General features: G+C 33.1%; 1 protein-coding gene across 1 annotated transcript; it reads left to right on the top strand.

Moving 5' to 3' along the window:
* Positions 1-22,333, top strand: LOC306863683 (formin-like protein 1; the record flags this gene model as incomplete). Its single annotated transcript, XM_079407184.1, has 26 exons — positions 1-147; positions 6,001-6,084; positions 7,447-7,527; positions 7,650-7,723; positions 8,603-8,686; positions 9,144-9,266; positions 10,065-10,152; positions 10,237-10,313; positions 10,394-10,487; positions 11,984-12,058; positions 12,441-12,551; positions 13,105-13,254; positions 13,733-13,834; positions 13,929-14,163; positions 14,893-15,045; positions 15,184-15,308; positions 15,801-16,003; positions 16,081-16,315; positions 16,693-16,761; positions 16,834-16,914; positions 17,445-17,574; positions 18,057-18,220; positions 18,312-18,413; positions 19,773-19,880; positions 19,960-20,074; positions 21,413-22,333. 26 exons carry the CDS (start codon positions 1-3, stop codon positions 21,511-21,513), a joined length of 3,111 nt encoding a protein of 1,036 aa, XP_079263310.1. The 3' UTR covers positions 21,514-22,333.
* Between the last annotated feature and the right edge of the window lie 2,402 nt (positions 22,334-24,735).

Raw genomic sequence — 24,735 nt, 5'->3', positions numbered from 1 at the left:
ATGGGGAACGCAGCTGGAAGTCTGGAGATGTCACCCGGACGGGATGTCAAACGGCCCCTCAGCACCTATGGGCAGAAACAGCCACCGGCCCCTAAACTGCCTCTACCACCTGAGGACGAATTAGAGGAGAGGTTCAGCATGGTGTTGGTATGTACATGACAAAATATCCCATAATGCAGTAGACTAAAAGGGGTTTCAGGTCTAACATGTAATTTACATTTGAAGTGTTTTGCTGACTTGGAGAGAAACAGCATGTTCAAGTATAGTACTGTATGTGCGGTTGAAGCTGAGATGCTCCACTGCAGTAATTATAAATATGTTTGATATGCACCATGATATGCATCTCTTTGCATGCAAAAGCAAAGGATATTATCAAATGAACACAGATAGGACTTTCACATGACTGGAAATTGAAACAGCACAGCCTGTCTGAATTTCACAATACCGCTAGTTATACCACTTTAGGTTGAAGAATGTGATGGAATGTGTCCTGAGGTGATTGCATTCATATGCGTGTTTGTGAAATCTGTCAAATCTCCCCGAGTATGAGTGTTATGCATCAGCGAGGCTGTAATTGTGCAGCTGGGAGACTTTAATACGTCATTAGCTGTTTTGCATATGCTTTATCTACTTGTATCATCTGCATCTCATTTATGATGAGTGTACAGTATGTGAGTGTGTGGCTGCTTAATACTTTTGTAGTTTAAAGTAGTATGGGTATCCAATTGATTACAATTCTGTCATTTTTTGCCATTACACCATTCTTAACTGGTATGACCTTCTTGCTTAAAGCATCTTTAAAGAAATCTTTCACCCAAAGATGAAAATTTTTGGAAAATGTACTAACCCTCAGGCCATTCAAGATGTAGATGAGTTTGTTTCTTCATTAGAATGAATTTGTTCAGATCACTTGTTCACCAATGGATCCTCTGCAGTGAATGGGTGCCGTCAGAATGAGAGGCCAAACAGCTGATAAAAACATCATACCACTCTAGATCATCAGTTAATATCTTGTGAAGCGAAAAGCTGAATCAGGAGAGAAATATGCAAAGATCAAGCACCGTTTACAAGAGAAAACAGTCCAAAAAAGATCTAGACAAATATGTTGTTGGGTTTTTATGGGAGAGGACAAAAGGGGATGGATTTTTTCACTGCAGGAAGCATTATTATGGACTCATATTTTAGCCGAAAGTAACAGTTTGAAGTTAAAAATGTTCAAATAATGTGTTTGTTTGTTACAAACACACAGCTTTTCACTCCACAAGATGTTAATTGATGGACTGGAGTGGTGTGGGTTACTTGTGGATTATTGTGATGTTTTTATCAGCTGTTTGGACTCTAATTCTGGCGGCACCCATTCACTGCAGAGTATCCGTTGCTTTGAGAGAAATATACCTTTAAAGTAGTCCATACGCACCATATTTCAAATATAAAATAGGTTATAAGTGAGGAGCAGACTGAAATTTAAGTTATTATTTACTGAAAATTTTCTTGACCGTTGTGGTCCTTGTGGAATCACATATTAGCCATTAACATCTTCATTTGTGTCCTACTGTATGGGAAAATAATGTTGTAAGGGTTTTAATAAACATGCCGGTTAAAAGTATTATGATTATATAACTCCACACGCCTTACCACAATAAATAATGCGTTATATCAGCACAAAAATGATCCAGCCCTGTTGGCCTGCTGGCGATTCATAGTTAAGGCCTGGAATAACATACATATCATCAACTAGTTAATCTAATTCTGTGTAAAACTGTGAACCAGATTCACAGTAGTGTATTTTACATGGCAGTTTCCAATCTAAAAAGACCAAATCCAACAGTCCACATTACACAAGTACCTGTGTTTAAAATGAATATTTAGCCAGTGTTTTACTCTTTATATAACTTAAATAAGTCTGGCTCTAGTGCTAGTCAGCTGTAATTTATTCCATGTTAATTAATTTACTCTGCCAATATCCTTAATGCTGTTCCTAAATCAGATAAGCACTCCACACTTTCCCATCATACAGCAGTGAAAGGCCATCTAAGTATTAAAGTGCGCATGCAGGCCGTCCATCCAACTCAAACAGTTTCATTTTATCCAGTCACCACCTACAATGCCTACGGAGAAAGAGAGTTTGTGACATGGAAATAGAATGCAAATAATGCAAGCAGCACCAGCAGCATGTTCGTGATAAAACACACAATTAAAAGAGCAATCACTCAAAAACACACCTAGTCAGGTACAAAATGTAAATATTACATGGCAAAGCTTCTGTGCAATTATCTGTGAGCTTGTTTAGTAAAAGTTACAGGTATTCAGTTAAAAACTGGATAAACAATAAACTAAAGTCTTGCATAACAGTGGGCATATGCACACACAAACTCATGCAAATACACATTTACAGAGGAATCTGTCTTTTCTTTGTGAGGCTGAATTTAAAAGCAATAGTTTTGTCTTTGCTCACATAATGTGTTATAGCTTTTAAAACATTCATTCTGATGCTTTCTACATCGTTTTGCCAAGGGGAGGAGCGCAAAACATCTGCAAAAACGACAGGCCTGTAATTATACAAATGGCCCGTTCAGTTATTGATATTTTGCATGTGGCCACTTACCGAAAGTCCATCCATCTTCAGCTGTAGTCCAACCTTCAGCTGATCCAGAAACAGTCAGGACAAAAATCATGAGATACAATGAATCAAAGTCAGCTCTGAATGTATTTCAATATAATTATTACTGCAGAAATTAGGCTGATGGTTGAAAACAACAACAGTAGGAGAAAACATCAAGCTGAGCTCTTATGAGGTGTAAAATAAAGAAATGATGCATGTTTTTAATGTGCTTTATCTACCAGTATCATCTGCATCTAATTTATGATGAGCAGAGTTATTTTAGAATCACTACGATGCTGTTATAGCTTTTATTGTTTTGAATCTTTCATTTTTATATTTTCATTTTCATTAAAAATATTATATATATATATATATATATATATATATAAATGCAAATATGATAAGCTGAAAACAGTACAATCATCTAGCATAATTCTGCTGAAGGTAAAGTGATATGATGGCTCTGAATATACGTGCATTGCTCTCCGCACATGTACTGCAGTATATGCTGCATTGCTGCATTGATCATTGATGCATAAATTATTGGCATACATACCTGCATATAAACATTTTGAGTATTTAGAGGATTCAAAATAACATGGTTATGTCAGCTGACCTTGTCCTGAAAACTGTTTTCAGCGATAGAACATACAGAAAGGACAAGGAAAGGACAGATGATGTGTTCAGAAACAGGAGAGAAATCAAGCAATCAGTGATGGTTAAAGAGTTGGAAGTGTTTTGTCCTTGATTCTATTTTTCTCCAGCCTCCTTGTCCTTATTTCACAGGTAGAAAGGGTCAGCTATTATAAAGACAAAATAAACTATGAGATCTAAATTAAAACATGCAAAGATAACACTGTCTACACGACAGATGCAACCCGACAGTTATAAGCTTGACAATTATAATCAATAGAGTTGTCTGCACTGCAAGTATTGCATAAAGGAAGACTGTTTGAGAGAGACTCAGAGACTGTGAGTGTGTGTGTGTGTGTGTGTGTGTGTGTGTGTGTGTTTGCCCTAAAGCAATATTTCTGCAGATTGCTATTTTTTCTTCCATTGACCTGTTTTGCAAATTAGGACACTAGTGTGCCATACTTAGTGAAGAACTGTAATTTAATATGCACAAAAATGAAATGACAGCAATAGTCAACCATAACTTTTACATGTCACATACTCTACAGCTGACTTATTTGATCAGAAATGCAGCAAAAAAAGTAGGCCTACAATTGTGAAATATTATTTGTATTTAAAATAACTGTTTTCTATTTGAATATATTTTAAAATGTAATTTATTCTTGTGATGCAAAGCTGAATTTTCAGCATCATAACTCCAGTCTTCAGTGTCACATGATACTTCAGAAATCATTCTAATGTGCTGATTTGTTGGGCAAGAAACATTTCTGATTAAACGGTTGTGCTGCTTCATATTTTTGTGGAAACTGTGAGGATTCAAGATTTTTTGATGAATAAAAAGTCCAGAAGAACAGCATTTATTTGAATTAGAAATCTTTATAAATGCCTATACTGTCACATCGGATGTTTCTTCAACTTTTGATTATTTTCATACTAGAGGTATCAGACAAGGTTTTCCTTTCACTTTTCACAGAAAACATGATTTCATAGGTCTGATGTGTATAGATATCGATATTTCGCTTTGGTTTTTTATTATACAGTTCTTGAGTCTTTGGTCAGTCTGGGGTTCATAGGTGGGTAAACGAAAGGTTAAATATTAGTATAGAGTTCATTGAGATCTTTTGCAATGTTCCCAAAACAAACGATAACATTCCTGAGCTATCAGCTGAACGATAAAGCCAAGGAATCAGACACAAAACAAATACTGAGAATTCCCGTCATCTTTCACAGCAAAACATTCAGTTTCATTCTGTCAAAGGACGGAAAGTAAAACCACTTTTTAAGTAAAAAAAAAACTATAGGCTATGTAGAAATATGAGGATGATATTTCCCAAAATGCCCCCAAGGGAATAGCAACACCTGATCAAACCCTCCCAGGGACATCCTCCATGAAGAAAAATAATCACAGGGGAAGAAAATAATGATTTAATCATTTGGCGTGCCAGCCAATGATGTAGGAATAGTGTAAGCTATATATATTTTTAAATTGAAAGCTTATTTCACAATATTACTGTGTTTACTGTATTTTTGATCAAGTAAATGCAGCCTTGGCAAGCATAACTGAAGATGACCTTGAAGATAATTTTCAAAATGTTTTATGGGATTTACATGCAGTGTGCACACACTGTGTGTTCGGTATCATCCGATGCTCAGATGAGTCACTGATGAAGTAATTCTGTAGGGCCATAACAGTGTGTGTGTGTGTGTGTGTGCAACACGAATGCAAACACTCATGCTGTTCGTAAATAATTTAAGAGATCGTCATAGCAACAGGACATTCACACAGCACTAATCTTCCGGTTCAGAAAGGGCATTCTTAGAGTCAGCATACCTCATTATACATGTGATCTGTCCACTGCTCGTAAACCGGCTCACAAGATGCAGCCGCTTACTCATCAGTTGATATGTGACCATCTGCAAACAAGTGTAACGTGACTGGTGCCACAATAACACTGCATTTAAACACTGCAATAGTCTGGGAACATATTACAGCTAGATCAGAAGAAAATGTGACCTGTGCAAAACTTGCCACTGAGATGTTTGGGTGCTATGGGTGGTTGGCAGGGAGTTGTTGTTGTTTTTTGTGAAAAGAAATTAATACTTTTCTTCAGCATAGACATGTTAAACTGATCAAAAGTGACAGCAGATACATTGAAAATGTTACAAAATATTTACATTTTCAAATGTAGTTCTTTTGAACTGTATTTTTGTATAAGAATTCTGAGAAGAAAAAAAAGTGCCAGTTTTAACAAAAATATTAAACAGGACAATCGTTTTTCAACTGTGATAAATGTTTTTGAGCATCAAATCATCATATTAGAATGATTTCTGAAGGATCATGTGACAGGAGACTGGAGTAATGATGCTGAAAATACAGCTGCGCATCACAGGAATGATAGATATTCACATAGAAAACAGCTATTTTTAAATATATATTAATATTTAATAGAAATAATATTACACAGTATTAATGTTTTTATTGCATATAATATATATTGATATATATTATTGTATATTTGATACATGAAAAAATATTGCTGACTGCAAACCTTTGAAAGGCAGTGTTTTATTTTTTACTCTCTAAAAAATTCAACCATGAATAATGGTTCACAAAAAGTTGTTTGCTGAACCCCAAAGTGCTGTAAAAATAATTTGAAAGATTTTTTAAGATTAGTGGAATAGAACTAATGGCTCTGAAGAATTACTATAAATGAATTCAGACTTACAGAAAGGTTTATGATTTGTCTCTTGCTCTGTGATTGTAGAATTCCATGAATCTTCCACCTGATAAAGTGAAGCTGCTCTGTCAGTATGACAACGAGAAGAAATGGGAGTTAGTTTGTGACCAGGTGAGTTCAGAGCAAACACATAAAACATTCACTTTTTCATTTACCGTAAAGCTGTTACTGTTTACTACCCAAACCACATAACACACCTTTAAATGGGACAAGTAATGAAAACCAAAATTGTCCTTGTTTTTTTAAAACTAAAAAAACTTTCTCTCCAGTTCACCCAGACCATTTATTTAAAGTGCCCCTTTTATGGGTAATGAAAGGTTCCTTCCCAGCAGGCACACAACGTCATAAGACGTTGATATTTGGTTAAATTTCGGTTACAACGTCAGGTGACCAAAATTCAATGTAAATTCAACGTCTAATGCCAATGTTAAATTGATGTCCAATACTGATGTCAGCTGATGTTGAGATTTTGTTGTTTTTATGTTGTGCAACCAAAATCCAACGTTAAGTCAACGTCATATATTGACGTCAACCCGATTTTCATTTTCAACCAAAATGCAATGTCTGTCCGACGTCATGTCCAACGTCAACCTGACGTTACATAGACGTCTGGTGCCTGCTGGGTTATTTGGTTTTGGGAGTCCCCAACAACAGGCTGACATGCATGCAAGGTCTAAAAACACTGTCATTGTCTTATAATATGCATTTATTTTGACCTTACTTACTCAATGACTCCCAAACGATTCGCTCAAAGACTAATTTTTCCAAACCCCTCCCTTGCTCCTTCGCTACTCTGCAGTGATTGGTCTCATTGTCATTTAATCTAGCCTGCAATGCCTGATAAAGCAGTGTTTGTGAGCACAGGTACAGCATTACCGGGGGAAAACGCTATTTTTACCGCTCTAAAAGCAGCACCTAGTGGCAAAGAATGAATATGCATTTTCATTCAGACCAACACGAAAAGACCAACAAGTGGGCGGGCAATATGCTAATGTTTCATGTCGACTTCAACATGAAGGCTTGGGATTCGTTTTAAAAACGACTCGTTTCAATGATTCAGAGTCGACTCTTTCTTTTGAGAGACAATAACTTTATACACGGTGCACTTTTAGATTTAAAACTTTGCAGAGCTGTGTTACACACTGCATGAAAGTTAATGTTCAAAAATCCATAATAGGGGCACTTTAAATTAAATGATGCCATTACCATATGACCGCAGAAATAAATAAATAAATATTCAGCAAGTGGTTAGCAATCATACCAGGGGTCATTTACACATCAAAGTCTTAAAGGTGCAGCAACATTAAAGATCACGAGGGTGGGAAATGTTTATGGAATAAAAAATATTTAAACTGCTTATGATGCAAGAAATGTGACTAACTGTATATGTGGACTTCAGGAGAAAGAGAAAAAAGTGCAGAATAAATCCCCTTTAAAGCCAAGATCACTATTCCTTCTGGTTTCTCTCATCAGGAGCGGTTCCAGGTGAAGAATCCTCCTTCAACGTACATTCAGAAACTTAAGAGTGTATTAGAGCAGGGAGGAGGCAGAAAGGTACATATACTGAATATATGTGTGTGTGTTTAAATCTGAGAGATACAGAGCTTGTCCAGTTATTATTAAACTGAAATGTAAATGATTTTAATTAATAAAATTATATATGTGTGATTTGTAAGTTTAAAAGGCGAGTTCAAGAATCCACTCAAATTCTGAGAGAGTTGGAGATCTCTTTGCGGACCAATCACATCGGGTAAGAGCCATCACATGACATACAATGTTATTGACAATGCATGTTACTGGCCTGATTACATAATTAATGAATAGATATTCTTTTAATACTTAAAATGTATCACATTAAAGGAATAGTTTACCCAAAAATCATAATTTGCTGAAAATGTACTTACCCTCAGGCCAGCCAAGATGTATATGAGTTTGTTTCTTCATCAGATTTGGAGAAATGTAGCATTACATCACTTACTCACCAATGGATCCTCTGTGAATGGGTGCCGTCAGAATGAGAGTCCAAAAAACTGATAAAATTCCCCCCAAAAAACCCATATGCCTCAAATTTATCATTAAGAAGCTTTTAACTTCAAACCACTGTTTCTGGCTAAAATATGAGTCGTCTATCCATAATATTGCTTTCTCCATCCATTTTGTCTGCCTAAAACAGCCTTGTCTGAATCAGAAGAGAAATATGCACAGATTACCGAATGCACAAATCACAGACCATCATTTACCAGTGAAAACAGTAACAAACATGTTGGTGGATTTTGATGTGAAAGGATGGATTTTTCACTGCTGTAAGCATTATTATGGATTATGCACTCTCACTCTGATGGTACCCATTCACTACAGAGGATCCATTGGTGAGCAAGTGATGTAATTTTCATTTCTCCAAATCTGTTCCCATAAAGAAACAAACACATCTATATCTTGGGTGGCCTGAGGGTGAGTACATTTTCAGCTAATTTAAATTTTTGGGTGAACTATTCTTTTAAATGCAGGTTTCTGAAACCTGGGAGTCTGGGAACGTCTGTGATGACACTGGACTGTAATTAATTTGTCACTCATAATTTCTCTCAATTGTGTTCCTTGTGCTCTTCATTGTATTGTTCTGTCTGTTCAGGTGGGCTGAGGAGTTTCTAAATGAAGAAAACAAGGGTTTAGACGTGCTAGTGGACTACCTCTCTTTTGCTCAACGTGCAGTCACGTATGTACACACACACACACATTGTCCAAGACACAATAGAGGAACCTAAATTCTTAATGTGACAAGGCGTCTGGGAAGAGAACATGCTCTGACCATCCCATGTCTGAAACCAGGCCTCTGATGCCAGTAACTAACACTGCTATTATATTCATCAGTCTGAGCAACAAACAAACAAAGAAACAATAAAGCAACTTTTTGATGATTTTAATAGAATTTGATCTCCAAGGCTGTATTTATTTGTTTAAAAACACAATAAAACAGTAATATTCTGAAATATTATTGCAATTGAAAAAAACCTGTTGTCTATTTGAATATATTTTAAAATGTAATTTATTCCTGTGATTATAAAGCTGAATTTTCAGCGTCTTCAGTGTCACATGATCCTTCAGAAATCATTCTAATATACTGATTTACAGCTCATTTCTTCTTATTATCAGATGCTTACTGTGTTTTACAGACATGATATGGACAGCTCTGATAATGGAAGCTTTGAAGAGAAATCTGTGGAAGATTTGACCACCAGTGCGACAAACTCCCCTACCCACAATTCCCCACGCTTAGGACGCCCCTTCACCACAAGGTCAGTTATGGTGTATAAACCACTCTGAAATTCTCAATTATACATTTTGTTTTTTATTTTAAGAATTTTTTATTTCTATATGTAATTTGTTGTGAAGTTCTTGGTCCTGAATTGAAGAAGAAAACATGTTTCCGTCTCGTTCACAAATAATTGTATATAGAACATAACGTCTACATGACTATTTCCAACTTCACACACACACAGGCACTAAAATCTACTAAAAGAAACATACATACACAGACAACATGCACACGTGCGAAACACACAAATATGTCTGCAATGTGTATTTTGAGATCAAAACACACGATCAAACACACACACACACACATCCAATCACTTCTATCAGGATCAACTGCATTCCTGTTACCGAGAGTTTGTTTTGTGCATCTCTGTCACACACAATACTTTTACTATTAATGATTTTGAGATTTCCAGATGTTGCAGATTACACAATTACGTAGGTCTGCTTTTAATTAATTAGTTTTCCTATTTAAACCAAATCATTTATTCGTACAGAATTTACTGTGAACGTAAATATCTATATTACAATGAACACGTGTGAGCTGGTTTCACTGATCGATCTTTACATAATATAATCAAATATAACAATAAAAAGAAAAAAATATATACTAAAAGAAAAATGTTATGCTATTAAATATGTAGTAAATAAATAAAAATACTGAAAATATGTTAAAATATTTTAATAATATATAATCCCAAATAACATAACATAATAATAAAAAGTAAAAAATATAATATTTAATACAAATATTTATAAATATGACTTCTTTTGCTCAGGAAAGCTCTGCGATATTCACGTCTGCTCAGCCAGAAGAACCACCTGCACCTCTGCATCATGTGCCTCCGTGCCATCATGAACTACCAGGTACTTCTCATCTCTTTCTCCTCTCATCTTGTCTCGTCTCATCCCTTCTCTTGACTAATGTGTGTGTGTGTGTGTGTGTGTTAGTTAGGGTTCAATCAGGTGATGGCTCATCCCAACTGTGTCAATGAAATCACCCTGAGTCTCAACAATAAGAATGCCAGGTGAGAAGACAATGCATGTGTGTGTGTGTGTGTGTGTTTTCTACACTATTGTACTTACATACATGTGTGTTCATGTTTAGGACTAAAGCTCTGGTTCTGGAGCTCCTTGCTGCTGTCTGTTTGGTTCGAGGAGGTCACGAAATGATTATTGCAGCCTTTAATAATTTCAAAGATGTAAGAAAAGACTAGTCTTCTTTCTCTGTTCATCCATCTCACTCTTCTTATCATCATCTCACCGCCTTCAGTGTGTCTCCTTGGTCTTATTGTGCAAAATTCAACTCTGCGGCGAGAAAAAATAAAACAAGAAAAAAAATAAATAAATAAATAAAATATACCAAAACATAGTGAAATCAAAAATGTTCTAAAAAGAATAAAAAGACAAATATTGCTATATTAAATATGTATTATTAAAAAATACTATAAGTTTGTCTTTATAAAATACAATCAAATATACCAAATCATAATAATTATTATAATATGAAAAAAGGAAAACATATTTAAAAAAGGACAAATATTATAATATTAAATATTATAGTCATAAAAATAATAAAAGTAAAAAAAGTTGTTTAATAAAATATGATTAAATATACCAAATGATAGTATAATAAAACATTATAATTATTTGTAAATAATAAAGCTTGTTTTAATAAAATTTAATCAAATATAATCTACCAAAACATATAATAATAAATATAACAATCAATAATATAAAATATTATAATACAAATATTATTTTTATAATACATATATATTATAAAAACAAGAAAAAAGAAAAGAGTTTGTTTTAATAAAATATAATCAGATATAATACCAAGACGAAATATAATCAGACATATATATTTTTTCAGATAATTTTTAAATAAAAACACTTTTATTCATACATTGTGACACAAGTGTGACTTAAATGTCCAAATACTTTTTAGGACCACATATATGAGTAATTCTATATATTATAATATAATATGTGAAAAATATTTACATTTCATCAGAAAATGTCTAATAGCTTAATTTCAAGGATAAAAGACCTAAATCTTTAGTTATTCTTTTCGATGCTGAATGAACACAGACACGTGATGAGATACAAGTTAAATTCAAGTAACCTGAAGCTCATACTGTGATATCAGCCGATACACCCGTCTGTACTGAGAGCGACAGACTAAACTAGATCATTCCCTTTATAAAGACACACACACAGGACACATGATCAGCTCGCAACCTCACGCATTCAAAAAGTCTGTGTGTTTGTGACAAAGACATGTGTGTGGGAGATGATTCAGATGCATATCAGTGACAACAGAAAGGACTACGCAAACTAGAGCTAAAACCGACACAAATACAGACCTTATCTGCTTAGGGATTTCCCATTCATATGTCCTCATTGTTTCTGCGAATCCACATACTTTGCATCAAAATGTAACACGGCCTGTAGCAAGAACTAATAATTAGATACAGATAATGGATGGAATATTAATCCAATAACATATTTTCAGATGATAAATTATCCTGTGGAATCAAATATCACTGAAGGTCTTGTAATGTAGTAAAATGTTCTTACTTTATGGTCAAGTAATTGCTAACAGACAGTTTAATCCAAAGCAGCGTACAGTAACTCAAATACAGTAAGCAATGGTCTCTGAGGAACCTGTGAATGTCTCTGTGTGTTCATACAGGTGTGTGGAGAGAAAAACAGATTCGAGAAGCTCATGGAGTATTTCAGAAATGATGACAACAACATTGATTTCATGGTGAGGACATCTAAAATGCTTCATATGTATTCATTTTCATGTTTTATCAGATTCTTACACTGATTGTATAGTATTTAGCTCAACAAAAAGGATAAGGAGCATATATTTATGGCCCATTTGTACATTGACTTATTTTATCAGTCGTTCTTGAGAACTTTTCCACTTTAGGACAAGCAGAAAGTATATATGTATTTATAATCATATGATCAAAATTAATCATTTTCTCATAAATTCACCGTATTAACGCCACATGCGTGTATAATATACATAATGCATTGGAATTCCAGATATAGATTAAGGTTTCTCCTGTTGTTGACCTTTTAATGAAGGATCATCAGTGTGAGGAAAACTGATCGATGTATTTCCCCCTTGTCACTTCTAGGTGGCTTGTATGCAGTTCATCAACATTGTAGTGCACTCAGTGGAGAACATGAACTTCCGAGTGTATTTACAGTATGAGTTTACACAACTGGGACTAGACAGCTATCTGGAGGTGAGCGACTACTGTTTACTGTTTTGCGCTTTTCTCTCTCTTTTTTTTTTTTTTTTTGAAAGAATTAAAGACATTCATACTTTTATTCAGCAAGGATGCATTAAATTGATCAAAAGTGACACTAAAGACATTTATATTGTTACAAAAGATTTTTATTTCAAATAAATGCTGTTCTTTTGAACAGTCTAGTCATCAGAGTGTCCTAAAATAAACTATCATGGTTTTAGCAGCACAACTGTTTTGATAACATTGATAATAATCAGAAATTATTTTTGAGCAGCAAATCAGTATATTAGAATGATTTCTGAAGGATCATGCGACACTGAAGACTGGAGTAATGATGCTGAAAATTCAGCTTTGAACACACAAATGATCAATTATGAACTATTTAAATTTTAAGAATGTTTCACAATCTTACTGTTTTTACTGTGTTTTTGATCAAATAAATGCAGCCTAAAATGCTGTCTGAATTGTTTTGTGTGTGTGTGTGTGTGTGCGTGCGTGTGTGTGCGTGCGTGCGCGTGTGTGTGTGTGTGTGTGTGTGTGTGTGTAGAAGTTAACTGTCACTGAGAGTGAGAGGCTTCAGGTGCAGATTCAAGCGTATCTGGATAATGTGTTTGATGTTGGAGCGTTGCTAGAGGACGCTGAGGCCAAAAACACAATAATGGAACTTCTAGAGGAGCTACAAGAACAAAACACACAGGTACACATACCAAAACACACATAATTACTACAACCTATATTGATAGGAATGTTTTCAAGCACATATATATCTGCTGTGTAACTACAACCATAATATGCATTATATATAATAATTACAAAATAATAATAATGCATTGAATGTAATAAATGCATTTTAATGTTCAATTATTATTATTATTTTATTCATTCCATTATATCTATCCAGAGTTGTTTTGCAATCTCAATTTTTTATTTTATTTTAGATTTTTATTCTTTGGCCTTGCTGGCCTTTTAACTGGTATTTAGTAGCAGTTTTCTCTTCCTTTCTTTCTTTCTTTCTTTCTTTCTTTCTTTCTTTCTTTCTTTCTTTCTTGTACAGCACTTTGATTTAATTCTGTTTTGGTTTAATGCCACATAATGCACATCATATGTATTTATGTAAATATATATACAGTACACTAAATCATATTAAAGCACACAGTGTATGTTGTGTATATCAGTTAAACACTAGACTGCAGCAGTGTGAGAGTGAAGCTGTGGAGAAGACCTCTGAACTCGAGAAACGACTCGTACAGAGTAGGAAAGAGGTGGAACTTCTGAAGGTAACACACTTTGCTAAAACACACACACACACAAGCACACACTTACTTTTACTCCTGTTTCCAGGCTGTGAAGCTTTGATGTGTGTGTTTTCAGGACAGTGTGAAGGAGACAGAGGCTCAGCTCTCTCAGCTGCAGCAGAAGGAGAAAGAGAGAGAGACACACATTGAGAAGGAGCAGGAGCGAGAGAGAGACAGACAGCGCTCCGCTAAAGCTCTGACCGAGCTGGAGAAGATGGTCCAGGTTCTGGTGGATCGAGGTCTGATCCGCATGGACAGATCCGAATCCGGCTCTCTGGAATTACACATCATGCCAGCCGCTAACACAACAGGTGAAGATACAAAAATACATATAACCAGTGTTATAATTACATCATCACTTACATCAATTTCTTTATCATTTCTATATAATTCTAATTATTCTTTTTTTATTTATAAAAATGTTCTATACTTTTGTATCTTTTCAGAGTGTAATCTATTAAAATTTGTTTAATCTTTCCAAAGAGGGAAATTATCGTTAACTAAAACAATACAATAAAATAAATATAAATAATAATAAATAAATAATTTTAAAAAATTTGTAATGTACACATTTAAACATTGTCATTTAGTTTAACTTGATGTACTAAAATAACTAAAACTAAAACTGAAATAAAAAATGACCACAAAGAATAAAAAACACAACCAATAAAAATGACAAAAACATAATAAAATTACAAAAGCTAACTAAAAACATTTTTAAACTAAAATTAAAATGAAGAGAGAAAATTTAAAAATAAAAACTAATTCAAAATATTAACTATAATAGTTGTTCAGTTATACTAAACTACAGTTAGACAAAATTTAACCTAATTAATTAATTTTATAAAGTTATAATATGGGTCCTGAAGCAAAACTAGGGAACAACCACTTCTTTATTAAATTTTATAGATTATTAGAAAATCTTATTTATTTTGAAAACTTCTAGCAATGTAATATATGCTAATATGAATATTTTATTTCCATGGAAACTATCTTTCTGCTAATTAAAAAAAAAAACTATCTTGTCTTTTAACCCTAAGATAATAGTACAACAGAAATAAAGGCCTCACCTGTGATGCAGTCTCCGCCCCCTCCTCCTGTCCCCGCCCCTCCACCACCTCCTCCTCCGCCCCCTATGAGTGTAGCCCCGCCCCCTTCACCTGTGCCTGGGAGGACAGGAACTGTAAAGACAGGTGAGAGAAATGATGACAGTCATGTACTGTACAACAAAACTATAAGATGTTGGAATGATTTAGAATGAAAAGTGAAGCTGTGCACATTACACTGAAAGATTTGTTTGTGTTTCTTCCTTCTGTGTATGTGTGTGTAAGGTGTAAAAGGTAAGAAGCCAATCAAGACCAAGTATCGCATGCCACTGCTTAACTGGCAGGCTCTAATGGAGGAGCAGGTGGCTGGCACCGTCTTCACAGAGCTGGATGACGAAAGTGTGCTTGGGGTCAGTACTGTGTGTTGTAACTCAACTTATTGAAATGTATGAAATAGAGGCACCTGAAGAGTATTGGCCATTATAAACCTTTGCTGCTTTGTGCTTTTTTCTTCTTGAAATATATTAAGTATTTATTTTTTAAAAATTACATAAAATGTTTAATATTAATTCATTATTAATTTTAATTTAATTATTATTATTCATTTTAATGCATGAAAGGTTTGCTGAAAATACAGTTGTTATAAACTTTTGCTTTATTATAAACATTTTCAAATGAAATTTAATTTTGTTTTTAATATTCATGTATTTTTTGCCTTTATTTCTTTAAACATATTTGTTAATAATTTATCAAATATTTATATAATATTTAAAAAATACATTATTCTTGTTTTAAACATTTATACATGCTATTTTAATGTAAAAAAAAATGCTAAATGTTTTAGAAATAGTCTTAAGTGGTAAGAATTAGCTCAACATTTACTGTCTTTGCTCTGTCTGAAGGAGTTGAATATGGACGTCTTTGAAGAGTTGTTTAAAACTAAAGCTCAGTCTGCTGCTGTTGATGTCGGCACTCTGAAGGTGAAAGTGGCTCATAAAGCATCCAGTAAAATCACACTACTGGAGCCCAACAGGGCCAAAAACCTCGCCATCACGCTGCGCAAAGGAGGCATGAGCACCGCGCAGATCTGCACTGCGATCCAATCGTGTGTACAACTGACACAATTTTGATACAACCAAAATGTGCATGTATAAAACTAATCCCAAAACTCTCTGTGTGCAGGTATAATCTTGATTTGCTAAACTCAGATTTTCTGGAGCTGCTGGAGCGTTTCATCCCGACTGATTATGAGCTGAGGTTGATTGAGAAGTACGAGCGTGAAGGACGCACCCTGCTGGAGCTGTCGGAGGAGGATCGATTCATGGTGGCCTTCAGCAAAATCCCACGTCTGTCGCAGAGAATCAGCACACTGACCTTCATGGGCAACTTCAGCGAGAGCATCCTGCTGTTAAAGCCTGTCAGTAAATATATCAGCAAAGTTCACTCCTATTACTTATGAATGGGAGAAACTGTAACTCACACCTTCCGAATAAAACAGCCAATCGCTGACTGGTAAAGTCATTGCGTCACCGCAGCTGCTGTTTGAAGCTCGGTCTAGCCTGAAAAAATAAGCTTTTTTAATGCTATTTAAGAATAAGGGACAACATTCATGGGACAGTTCGAATTTTGTTGCTGATTTGAAATATATAATTTAATTGTGAGATTTCAGGATTTCCCCCTTCATTTAGATAGGACTTGGTGAACAGACTTTCCTTGAAAAGGACTGTGATATTAGGAGGATGCATACATAATTTAACATATATATTTTTTTTAAATCCTGGTCTTATTTTACAGCAATTAAATGCCATCATCGCTGCGTCCATGTCAATCAAATCCTCCAGCAAACTCAAGAAGATTTTAGAGGTAAAGAGAATCTATTTCCATCTGCATAAAATGACTTCTGCAGTGAAAGCTGATCTTTTTTTCTTTTTCTAGATCATTCTTGCGTTTGGGAACTACATGAACAGTGGCAAGAGAGGATCAGCATATGGATTTCGACTCCAAAGTCTGGACCTGGTGAGACAAAACATCTTTACAAAAATGAGATTTTGGCATATAAAGCAGATTTACAGTTTTAGTTGATCAGTGTCACTTCCAATATCTATCTTTTCAATAGATGATTCAGAATGTATTTATATTCTGAAAAAAAAATGTAGTAGGATTTGCTATGAAACAGTTTTCACTCAGAAAACCCTAGTAAATTTTACTAATGACAAAGAAACCGCAAGTAAAACACTGATATTTTGAAGTAGCTAAAAAAACAAAAAAACCTGAAGTCCAATAATCTTTATTTACAACTTATAAATATATATATATATATATATATATATATATATATATATATTTATATATATATAATATAGGGTAAAATAAATGCATGTCTCATTTGCTTATGCTTAATTGTATTTTTTAGACATGTAAGCTTATTCAATTAAATTAAATAGCAATTTTGATTTACACATGAAATACACATAAAATATTTTCATTTATGCATTTGGCAGAAACTTTGTCAATTTATCGTGCATCTCTCACATTTTTGCTCTCAGCTTCTAGACATGAAGTCCACAGATCGAAAACTCACACTCCTGCATTTCATCATCAGCATCATACAAGAAAAATATCCTCAACTGCACAACTTTCACACTGAACTACACTGTCTGGATAAAGCTGCACTGGGTGAGCGTTGCACATGAACACATTCACATCAACTCACCACTACCACAACTCTAAGTGTGTATATTTTTAAATTATTTATAAAATATTTTAATCTAAAATATTTTTAAAGTGTAATATATTTTCATTTATTTTATTTGTAACTTTTATTTTAATTAAAATAAAATAAAATATTCTAGCTGGGCTCATAGAAATGCATGAAACAGGCCCACCTGAAAATAGAGTTGCCAAAACATTTTCTTCTTGCTGTTTTTTTTTTTCCTTCTTGGTTTTTTAAAATATATTTGAATATAAAATATTTAATTAAAAAAATTTTTTTTTTTTATATTTGTGTTTTTAATGATTTATAAAATATTTTAAGCCAACTTTGAAGCTAAAAATTCTGGGCTGGTAACCTAAAGTTGTAAATTCAAATCCCAAATTGCTGAAAGCATCTGCTAAATGAAAGTTGTATATTTATACACTGACCTGCATGTTTCTCTCAGTCTCTCTGGACAGCATCCTTGCAGATGTTCGATCTCTGGAGAAGGGAATGGAGGTGGTTCGCAAGGAATATCTCCAGCAGAAAGACAGCGCCGTCCTCACAAACTTTATGTCCAATAACGGCGGTCTGCTGGACTCTGTGTTCAAAGACAGCAAAACTGCAGAGGTGGAGATGAGTTCAGTTCTGTGTGAAATCATTTCTGAACAGCAGTGAATAATAGCTTCTACATGACTGGATTATCTGTGTGTCTCTACAGGAGGTCTATCGCGCACTGGTGGAGTATTTCGGAGAGGATCCCAAATCCACACCTCCTTCTGTGTTCTTCCCTGTTTTTGCCAGGTTTATTAAAGCATATAAGGTGATGAAATTATTACCTAGTGCTCATATCACATCAGCATACAGTATATCATACTGGTAATGAGAGATTAAAATCACAAAGAAACAGAAAAAATTAGGTGTAGGAATTATTTTGTTCACTCAGAAATTGCAAATAAATTTCACAAATAATTACAAAGAAATGGCAAGTAACACACTGAATTAAAATTTTAAGTGGAAATTATATTATAAATTTACTCCATAATTATGGTTTTATTTACAATTATTATTTTTTTACAGTGCATTAACCCTACATGAAATTATCTGATAAATTTCAAAACCTCCATATGGCACCATATAGCTAATGCATTCAGATTGTGTTTTATTTTAATTGTACTGGTTCTGGTTGAAAATTACTGGTTTTAACAATATACAAATTAATATTCTTCATTTAAAATCTGTATATGTGCTAATCTGTGTATATTTAGCTCAACATAAGATAGGGTTGTTATTGTTCACTAAAACAAAACCTATTAAAATAGTTTCCAGTAATCACAATAAAACCGAAATGAAATAAATTATAAATATTAGATTTAAAAACCTGAAAATGAGAAATGTTGCCTTGGCAACTAACTAAAATAAATAAAGTACTAAAATTAAAACAAATTATAAATATTTAAATACTACAAAAATAACTAAATAAAGAATACATAAAATGTCTAAAACTTCAAAATGAAATATATTAAATGAAAAACAAAATTAGAGAATTACAAATGCTGCTTCTGGTAACTAACTTAAATAAGTTTTAAGTAAAGTTACTAAAACTACAATGAACAGATTTTTTTTAAATTACAAATAAACAAATCATAAATTCCAAATAAATTCTAAAATAAGAAAAATGACAAAAAACAGATAAAAAGGCAACTTCAAAATTTTTAATGAAAAAAAATAATAAAAGCTTATTCAAAATTAATAAATGCTATAAGAATATGAAGAGTTTATTTGTAAAAAAAATCATTTTAATTTTCAAAAATCATATTTTATTATGTTAGCATGCTTTTATTGTGTTAGTTAGCGAGTATTTTTAGTTATTTTTTTACCTAATCAAAATAACCCAACAGCAGTTTGATTGAAATTAATTGGAGTGCACAATGAAATTTTTTGAAAATGGTTAAAAACGGAGTTATCTATTTTTGCAAATGAACTCTTCATATATAAATAATACTAAAGTATCTTATAGAAGTTACTTCAGCAAAAGTTACTTCAAAAATCCACGTGAAGACCCCACCAAGGCACCTCTAGAATACTATTTAGAACTTAGAACGTGGCATGCTGCTTTGTACAAATATTGTTTTCCAGTCGTTGCATGTTGACTGATGGATGAGTGTCTCTTTCTCTGTAGCTGGCCGAACAGGAGAACAAACAGCGCAAGAAGAACATCTCTGAGACTGATTTCGGCACAGATTTAGACATCTCTGACTCTCCTGTGAACACTGCAGTGACTAACAGGGTAATGTGTGACAGAGACAGAAATACCGGAGAACAGGAAGTGAAGTATCAAGGTCTCACGGGTTTGTTGATGTGTTCAGAAGCCGGCGATGCCACGCTTCCCTCAGGTGGATCTGATTGCAGAGCTGAAACGCAGGCAGATGATGCCGCTCGTGAGAGAGGGCAAAGACGGAGCCATCGAGGACATCATCACAGGTCAGGCTGAGCTAGACTAACTTACAGGACACAAAACCAATGCCCTAACTTTAAATGTTATAATAAGCATGTGACTTTACCATTTTTAGGGGTTGTATTATAAATGGTGCAAATAAAACCAAATGCATGCCTCTATGCCAAACGTTCAGGAAAAAAACAGGATCAAATAAAATACAATATAAATTAGTTAAATTACATCAATAAGTAACTAAATTTGACATTCTGCTTTCTAAAGAATGGCCAGAAATTATGACAATTATTTTATTCTATTGACAGCCATAGTTTTATGTACAGTACTCTAATGATGAGTAGAAAAAGATGCTGCCAACTTAAAATAAAAATAAAATGATTAATATTTTATGCACATTTATAACAATGAAAATGTTTATAGTATAAATGTCTATTAATACATAATGTGTAATATAAATATATTCAAAAATATGGAAAAATATTACCATTTATACTATACAAATAAATAATAAAAATGTAAATATATTTATAAACTATAAATATGTTGAAATATATTTACATATTATACATTTGTATAGATTCATTTATATTTTAATTTAAATTTAATAGTAAATATAGTATTTATAATCAATATATTGAAATGTATTTATTTTAATGTTTGTATAAAACCCATTTATATTATGTTTTTATTTATATTTTTTAAACATTATAAATGTAAATATATAGTATTTATTAACTATAAATATAAAATATACTGTATTTTATTTCGTATACACATTTATACTGTGAAAATATCAGAAATATTTAAAAAATATATTAAAATGTAAAAATATAATATTCATACACTACATATGCATTGAAATTAATTTTTTGTCCATTAGCCTAACTGTACATTGATATAAAATTCAATTAGGCCAGAACACTCCTAGTGCTTCTTGGGATTATTTACCTATTCTAATCATTTTGTCTGTTATTTCATTCACTATTTTTTTTATTCTGATATTCTATATTGTGTATTTAGTCTGCCTGTCTTATTTCTTCTTTCCTCTGACGTTTCTCAGCTCTGCAGGCGGTGCCGTTTACGGCTCGTTCTGGGAAGCGCTCGTCTCGTCTGCTCTGCGATTCGGGTTTCTGCGATGGGACTTCTGCTTTATAACTGTCTCTCATTTCCTCTCTGATTTCTGTCTCTGAAGGTATCGCTCTTCATCTACTCATGCTCTTCTGTAACACTCAGCTTCCTGCAAGTGCCTCCCTCAGTTCCTCCGTGTAGATCTCTGATGTTTCCCTTTCTTTTAAGTTTTTGAAAAGCTCAAAAGATATCTTCAGATATCTTCATCAGGGGGGGTTTCTGTCTGTGTGTGTGTGTAGATTTGAGGAACCAGCCATACATCAGAGCAGACGGAGGAAGACGAAGCGCCAAATGGAAACCAGCTCAGCAGCTTCCCGTGTCGTCCGACATCTCTCTGTGAAACAGACACAGCTCAAAGCATCCTGCGACGAACCCACATAACACATGAAGCCAAAAACAGTTTACAAGAAATATTTAAACAGCGACATTAAGCTATTTGTATCTAAATTATGAACGCTCAACTATTTATGTACAATTTAGCAAACAGGTTTATGGTCAATCTCAAGAAACCTTTCAAGAATGTGTGCTTGCCTTTTATGTTTCATATTTTGCTCCGAAATTAAGAGAATAATATTAAGAAATTAAGAATTTTAATATGCTTTCATAATTTGCCATTAAAATTAAAAGGAAAAAGAAAAAATTGAGAAATTTGAAAATGTGCTTGTATATTTTATATTTTACCCAAAAATGTAAAAAAAAAAAATTTAAGCATTTGAACATATTTATGCATTTTATATTTAGCAGCAAAAAGAAAAAATTAAAAGAACAAATTCAGAAATTTGAAGAATCTGAACGTGAAAAAAATAATAATAAGAGAAGAGTTTGAACATGCTTGTATATTTAATACTCTGCATCAAAATTAAAGGGGGAAACATTTTTTTTAAAGCATGCTTGTATTCTTCATATTTCTCCCTAAAATTAAAAGAAAAGGAAATTTGAAGAATTTGAACGTGTTTGTATTTTTCATATATCGCCCCAAAATTGAAAAAACGTAAGAAATGTGAATAATTTGAACATGCTAGTTTGTTTAATACTCTGCATCAAAATTAAAGGGGGAAAAAAAGAATTTGAAAAAAATTGAAAACATGCTTGTATTCTTCATATTTCACCCCAAAATTTAAAATTTGAAGAATTTGAACGTGCTTTTATATTTCATTTTTCACCCCCCCCCCCCCCCCCCCCCCCCAAAAAAAAGAAAATTTGTAAAATTTGAACATTTGAACATTTGCTTGTATATTTATAATTTTGCCCAAAACTAATAGACAAAAAATAAGAAATTTGAAGTATCTGAACATGTGCTTTTATATTTAATTTTTCACCCCAAAATAAAAAATAAATAAATAAACAATTGTAAAATTTGAACATTTGCTTGTATATTTATAATTTTGTCCCAAAACTAATAGACAAAAATTAAGAAATTTTAAGTATCTGAACATGTGGTTGTATATTTCATATTTCACCCCAACATTTAAAAAGAAATGTGAAGAATTTGAATGTGCTTGTATTTTTCATACTTTGCGCCAAAATTAAAAGGATAAAAAACTTTGAAAAATGTGAACATCCAAATTTCAAATTTTGACCCAAAATTAAAACAAAAAATATTTAAGAAATTTGAAGATTTCGAATGTGTTTGTGCATTTCATATTTTGCCCCAAAATGTAAAAAAAAGAAAAAAAATTGAACATTCTTTTATATTTCAGATTTTGCTCCAAAATTATGAAAGGAGAAATTTCAAGAATTTGACTGATCAAAAATCATTTAGAAATGAACAGTAATTCCTTATAATGTTTAGGTGAAATACAGCATATTCCTGACCGGTTTCGTGAGATGAATTCTATAACAACTGTATTTTCAGCTTCATTTTGACACTGTATTGATCGTTATATGTATTCTTGAAATGCTTACTGTACACCAACTACTGAAAACTAGCTTGTGTATATATAAAAAAAATTTTCATATGAATCATTTTTTTTTTTCTGCATATGACATAATAAAGATTTTATACTGGATAAAAATTGGCATTTACAATTACAAAAAAAGTACAGCATTTCTGTAATTACAATTAGCGCACAAGACTGTAGTAGAAGATATTCACTTTAATAGTCACAAAAACAGCACAAGAACATTCAAAACCAACAGTCTCTTGTACATACACAACCAGACGAGGTTTTTTCAACATTAAAACAACTTTTGCATTATAACATTTCCATATAGATATATTTCTATTGGTCAACATTGCATTCACACTGTTATTGTTTTATCACAAGTCGTCGTCGATAGATTTATATACATTCTATATGTTGCATTAATGAAAAATGTTTTTCTTTTTTTAGGACATGTTAAATTCTGAGGTTTGGAGTGCTTGAATGGTTTGTTACAGATCAGACAACAGTGAATAGGATCCGATTGACCCGTCTACTCACATACAACTATATTTATTTAAAAAAAACTCTTTATTAATACAGAAATCCATCTATCTTACACTTGTAAACAGAACTTACAGAGAGAGGACTCTGCATGCAGACTTTGAGAGGATATCTACATGCGGTTCAGATCTCTCAAACGCTTTTGGTAGAAAAAAAAAGCTTACAAAAAATACCCTAAATGAACATATCCATGATCGTACAGTTTATATACAGTTTCTCTGTACATATATTTTGGATGTTTCTCAGTGTTTTAACACAGCATATGGTGCTCAGACGTGTGTCACATCAGAGTTTGGGTTTATTCTACTTCAGTAAAGTCATTTTAAGAAACGAAAAAGAAAGTTATAAGGTATGTATCAGGGATCTGATGGACACGACCACCAAACCAAACTACAGCGTCTTATATATATATGCTGTAGCTATATATAGTTCTTAGCAGAAAATGGGAAAAACAATGGCAGTGGGGCAGTTGTTTGCAAACCATTGGGGATCCATTAAATATGAATGAGAATATTGATCTCAACAGTCGATAGCAGTTTATTATTCACCGCCAACTGGTTATTTATCATACGTTGCTAATACGTCCCAGTGACACAAAGTGCTTCACACGTACAGTGTAATGTGCTGTCAAATGTTACGTAACAAAATATATGCTTTGAAATGAAAGCCGCTCTCACACTTCAGATCCACTGGGGGAAATTCACATAATAGATCCCAGGCTTCAGTCTTCATTTCAACAAGTCATACAGTATGAATTTGGATAAGGCATGTACCTCGCGCTATCTAATCTTAACACATTCTCCCTTATTTAGTATAAAAATACAAAAGCTAATCTTATATAAAATATCTAGCTTATACTTGATAAATATGTACCAATTATTTGTCAGTAGCTTGAGGACTTTTACTATTTAACTCTGAAGGTAATTATTTAGTTGTGCTGCAGATATTTTATATTTTCTTTACAGAAAGTCAAGTCTGCTAAGATTATTTCTATTTGTCTATCGAAAACTGACCCAAACTACATATCAGCTAAAGGGCGAATCTCATAAAGCCAGTCAAAACATTTCCCAGTCATATGTCACCTCAAAATAAAAACAAAGAAATTATCAATTATATTTTGCTTACAGAATGTGTTC

Source organism: Barbus barbus (genome assembly GCF_936440315.1).
Source record: "Barbus barbus genome assembly, chromosome: 44".
NCBI lineage: Eukaryota > Metazoa > Chordata > Actinopteri > Cypriniformes > Cyprinidae > Barbus > Barbus barbus.
The sequence above is the reverse complement of the archived record's forward strand: the minus strand, read 5'-3'. Positions and strand labels throughout refer to the sequence as shown.